Source organism: Halyomorpha halys, unplaced genomic scaffold (assembly GCF_000696795.3).
Source record: "Halyomorpha halys isolate HHAL.00 unplaced genomic scaffold, Hhal_1.1 Scaffold53.1, whole genome shotgun sequence".
In the NCBI taxonomy this organism is placed as follows: Eukaryota; Metazoa; Arthropoda; class Insecta; order Hemiptera; family Pentatomidae; genus Halyomorpha; species Halyomorpha halys.
Genome location: NW_027109243.1, coordinates 885981 through 891513, shown reverse-complemented (window position 1 = coordinate 891513; position 5533 = coordinate 885981). Strand labels below are relative to the sequence as shown.

At 36.8% G+C, this 5533-nt stretch overlaps 1 protein-coding gene across 1 annotated transcript; it reads right to left on the bottom strand.

Moving 5' to 3' along the window:
• Window positions 1-221: 221 nt before the first annotated feature.
• LOC136795771 (uncharacterized) lies at window positions 222-2876 on the bottom strand. Its single transcript, XM_067047472.1, has 3 exons — window positions 2592-2876; window positions 2044-2160; window positions 222-362 (listed from the first exon to the last, which is right to left on the bottom strand). Exons 1-3 carry the CDS (start codon window positions 2874-2876, stop codon window positions 222-224), a joined length of 543 nt encoding a protein of 180 aa, XP_066903573.1.
• Window positions 2877-5533: the final 2657 nt, after the last annotated feature.

Here is a 5533-nt window from a genome sequence, read left to right as displayed (position 1 = left end):
TTGGACGAAGTCTTTGTTTCTTTGGTTTCAGATACTTTATGAGATTTTCTCTGTTTCTCTCATAAAATAATCAAATCACTTTTCTTGTTCAGAAGCTACCTGCAGCATGCACACTGCTTGAGATGATTCGGTGGTTTTACCCTGAACAGAATACTTCGGAACAAACCTTTTGTAGAGTGATTTTCAACCGGGGGAATCCGGAGGTCTTGGGCATTCAGGTGCTATCTTTGAGGACATTGTTCAGGAGGGACATTCGAAGACATTTTGAACTTCATTGATCTTGAAATTTGTTCCTCATTAAGTCCATATATTTGGTAAATATCTATTATACTTATGTAAATCTTAGAATCTAAAACCCAAAACTGCAAAATATATGAATCCAAATGATTAAAAAATGCATATTATTTACTTAAATATATACAAGTTATTAATATAACATATATTCCCAAAATTATTCCTTAAAAATATATTGTAAGCACATCAGAGCTCACATCCGAAATTTATGTGATCTAATTATTAGTATATCGATCGTCACCATTAAGAAGAAAATGTTTATTCCAGATTGTTACCAATATCATAAGTAATATACCATGCTACTGATATACAATACAAGTGATGTATGGTTATTACTCTAAAATACAAACATTTCAAGATGTATGAAGTTCAAAATCTCACCTCAATCGAAATCTAAATGAAGATATCTTTTGACTATTTGTGGGGTGGGAAGGGCTTCGATATCGCTGGGTAATAGAAAGGACTTATTTAAGTGTCTTCGAATGTTCCTCCTGAACAATTTCCTCAAAGTTAGCCCCTGGATCCCTAAGACCTCCGTATGCCACCGGTTGGAAATCACTCTACAAAAGGTTTGTTCCGAAGTATTCTGTTCAGGGTCAAACCACAGGATCATTTCAAGCAGTGTGCATGCTACAGGTTGCTCCTGAATAAGAAAAGTGATTCGATTATTTTATGAGAGAAACAGAAAAAATCTCATAAAGTATCTAAAACCAAGGCAACAAAGACTTCGTCCAAGTTGGCTCTCATGTTCAACCAATAATTTGAAGGCCTTGGGACAGCCGGCAGAGACGGCACACGCCGCTGGGTTTGCAAATTCATCTTGCAGGTTGATGTCGACCATCCTCTTCGGCAAACAATTGCAGACGAAAACCTTCTTCAACAAGTTTGGATACTGGAAGAACTAGTAGAAGGCATCCAAGCCTTCATCGAGGCTGCCGAATAGTGGATTTGTTTAACATTCTTGAAAGCATATCTCCGGTTTAAAATAAGCTCCTAGAAAGGATATAAGTGGTTTGGAATTCATGCACTTCATATATTGTACAGTTAGATTAGCTTAGCCATCTGAATATTCTGGAAGCTTCTCTCGCACCCGAATACTTCCGATAAGATGCGTTCAACAAGGTTTTTCTTGGTTAACCTACCAAGAAACACTACTCGGGCTGCCACGTAAATGATGGCATTCGTGGTCGGGAACATTTATATAACTCCTAAAAAACCTCAAGTCTTTTCTTTTTGTTTCTGTAGTATACAGAAAAAAATATATGTGAACAATTGATAATTTAAGACGTGTTGGGATATTAGGGAGGATGGTAAGAGTGGTGGGGTTAAGTATAGTACATAGTGAAGGATATGTAGGATTGATCATGGACGCCTCGAATATATATACAGTGAAGTCTCAATAATAAGAATATGAGGGGATACCAAAAATTCTTCGTATAAGTGAATACACAATACATATAATGTATTTATATTTTTGAGATTTTTTTCTCGTATTTAATAGGTACATATTTAAAAAAACGTTTTACAGCTTCAAGAGCCTCTGCAAAAGATGGAAGAGGCAAAGGACCTTCGTCTTCTAAATCAGAATTGTCTGAGCTTCCTTCGGTTGGGGTTGGGGCATTTTCTGCGATTATGCTTCGTCGCTTTGAGGCGCGCAGACTGCCAGATTGTTGTCGTACTCTACGAAATTTTCGAATGTAATGTCAGAAGAACATTCCACCACTCCGGAGGGTTTTTGAAAACTTCTACCTCTTTGGTGGTTTCTTCATGTCCCAAATCTTCTAGAGCGATCCCTGCTTTACGGAAGCACTTTTCGATTGTAGTAGGCTGAACAGCATTCCAAGCTACTGATGTGAACTGCATAGCCTGTAAAAGCGTAGGAAAAAATATGTAGATTCCACATATGTACATAGTTTCCATATTATGTTTGAACCTTACCTGAAGAACACCGATGTTTTTTTCCTGCTTCTAGGAGTGATATTGTATGTTGCAAAAGGTGTTTTCGGTAGTAAGCCTTCATATTAGCAATTATACCGAGGTCAGGCGGCTGAAGGTGACTTGTACAATTTGCTGGGAAGAAAATCAAAACGAACATTCTTTAATTTGATTTCTGGCGTGTGGGGGCACAGCGATCCATTAAAAGAAGATTTTTCTTTTTTCATTGCCCATTTTAGAATCTAACTGTTGAAGATACTGTTCGAAAATTTTCTTGTCATCCATGCCTTTGTGTTTTAGTCGACAGCTGGGAAAGTCCGTACACCTTTGAAACATCGGGGTTACTGTGATTTTCCAATTACGAGGGGTCGCATTTTGCTTGTTTCTTCAGCGTTCGTTGTTAAAAGCACCGTTATTCGTTGTTTGCTTTTCTTTCCTCCGAAGCAGGGGTCGTTCTTATCAGCCAATATTTTGGAGGGCAACAAGTTAAAGAATAGTCCAGTTTCATCGGTGTCGCTTAAGGCGTAGTGCTTTACGATCGTTGGTAGGACCTCTTGTTTCCAATGGTCAACCGACTCAACACTAGCGGATTCGCCGCAGACACTCCGACCAGTAATTCCATGCCTAATTTGAACTTCTGAAGCCATCCTGTGGATGCTTTGGAGTCTCCAGTGACGTTTAGTTTTTAAAAAAATTCCAGTGACTTTTCCTGGAGCAATGGATATTGCTCCATATATATTAGGATATACTGTCTGCCCGTTTTTTTCTGAAACCAAGCGAACAAAGCGACGAATTGGCAACCTTGCGTTCGAGCTCTTTTTGCACAGCTGTTGCAACAACTGCAAAGTTGGCTTCTATCTCCTCTCTTTTCTGAACAATTGTTGCGAGTGTCAACAATGGTAGTTTTAATCTTTTCGCGATTTCAGTTTTCGTTACATTCGAATTGTCATCAACTTCTTTTAAAATTTTAATTTTGTCTTCCACAGAAAGATATTTTTTTTTTTGCTCATGATGGTAAAATCCAGTTTTTCTCTCACATTCACATCAGGCGTTAACGAGAGACTGCCAAATTTATTTGGAATCGGAAGCAGGGAGGGAATGTAAACATAAAGAGTCATTGGGACCGGATGTTATTCTTGGAAAACAGTTGTATACTGTTTCATTTTTTAAAGTATTTTTCGTCCTTTGTTTTGCCACGGAAGAAAAAAAAAATTCATAGAACTGAATAAAATTTACTCATATGTACATAAAGTGGGTCCAAATTTTCGTTCGTATAACTAAGTTTCGTATAAATGGATAATTACATACACATAATTAAGGGGTTTTTTTGCCGAGAATTGAGAAATTCTTCGCATAACTGATTGTTTCGTATAAGTTGGACTTCACTGTATCTTATTGACAAAGGGAATAATCAACTGAAAATAAATAATAAATTAATATTTAGGGATTAGGATTCAAATAATTCCGACTGGAAGTGTAAGGATTAGAATTACAAAGTCGATAGTTTATTTCAATAACATATTCAAAAAATACGTACATTGTTTTTATAGTTTCAACAGTAAAGTTCAAAATTTATAATCTTTGAAAACATTATAAGTTAAGGAAGATTAGCAATTCGTACATATCATTGTTTAATGTTTCACGTTTAAAGTACAAAGAAAGTATCATTGTTGAAAGTCGAAAGAATTACATGTTAAAGGAGATTAAAATGTTTTGCATATCATTGGTGGGTACCTGATCCTTCATTGGATGGGATATGAAACATTACAAAGGCCATGTAAATATTTGGAAGGTTCCAGAGTATAAAGTAGGAAAAAAAGAAACTGAAAAAAAATAACACCCTTTATAGTTTGTTTTTTAGCTCTGGAAATTGTATTAACTAATAATAATGGCCTCATATATCATACGGATAGAGTGGGAGAATAGAAGGAAGAGAGGGGGGTACCTGATGTGGGGGGAGAGATAGAAAAGTGGGGGTAACAGATGTGGTGAGAGAGATAGGAAAGTGGGGGTAACAGATGTGATAGGAGAGATGGAAGAGTGGGGGTAACGGATGTGGTGGGGGAGGCATAAGCGAGGAAGTAACAGATGTGGTTCGAGAGATAGAAGAGGGGGGGTAACAGATGTGATGGGAGAGATAGAAGAGTGGGGGTAACGGATGAGGTGGGGGTAACGGATGTAGTGGGGGAGGCATAAGCCAGGAAGTAACAGATGTGGTGGGAGAGATAGAAAAGTGGGGGTAACAGATGTGATGGGAGAGATAGAAGAGTGGGGATAACAGATGTTAGTTTAGTTATTAATTAGTATTAATTAATCTAATCCACTAAGAGGATTAGAGGTTATCAGAGGTAGTTAAAGGACGGGCGATGTTGTTGGGTTAAGACAGCGTCAAGCCTAGGGTCCAAAGTCTAATCTTCCTCCTGAGATTTAGGTTCCAGAACAGGCATTCTTACACTATTTCCTCTGACTCCTAATTTGAAAGAATTTCCTGAGTTATTTACTGTAAAAGGTAAAGCTACTCAAAGTTGAGAGGAAACACCGACATCAAATTTGGAAAATTACGAGATGGGACTGGAGACCGGCAGGCGAGAGGAAGTTGTAAGGAGTTGGGCTTCTTTACAACTTTTAAGAAGGAAGTGCTTCTTTACAACTCTCATTACAAGAAGCAAGAAGCAGTCCTATTTAAAAGATTTCCTTTCCTCTTAATCTCAGTTATAAATTGGGGGTATTCATGATGTTGTGTCAAATGTAAAAGGTTTTACCATGTTAAATGTTATAAGTATTGGATTGTGAGCAGCCCTATTTAAAGTACTGTTAAATGTTAAATACACAAGAGCTCCTGTCATTACATTATTATTATTGTCTTCCATTGCTTTATTAGTAATAAAAACATCCAAAACAATACTAACAAAAAAACTACTAGCAAATAACCAACACAACAAACAAAATGATGACAAGCTCATCTGGTCTGTTGCGTGACGTCATTCTCCATTTAACAAACCTACTAACAGACTCTCAACCATGTTATATGTTATATTATTTTAACATAGTAAAAGAAGGATATATTTTTCCATTTAACATGAGTTTTTCGCTTTAATATGTTAAACTTACGATCATGAATACCTTTTAAAAAAAGAAAGCTCTTATAATAAAAGGAAGGGATAAAATGTGATACAGTGAAAAAAGAAAAATATTCTTTTTTTTTTTCACAGTTCTAATATTTCCCTCCTCTGCGACACAACCCCTGATGAAGACCTGAAACTCAGGTCGAAACGTCGGCATAAAATAAATAAATATGGTTTTG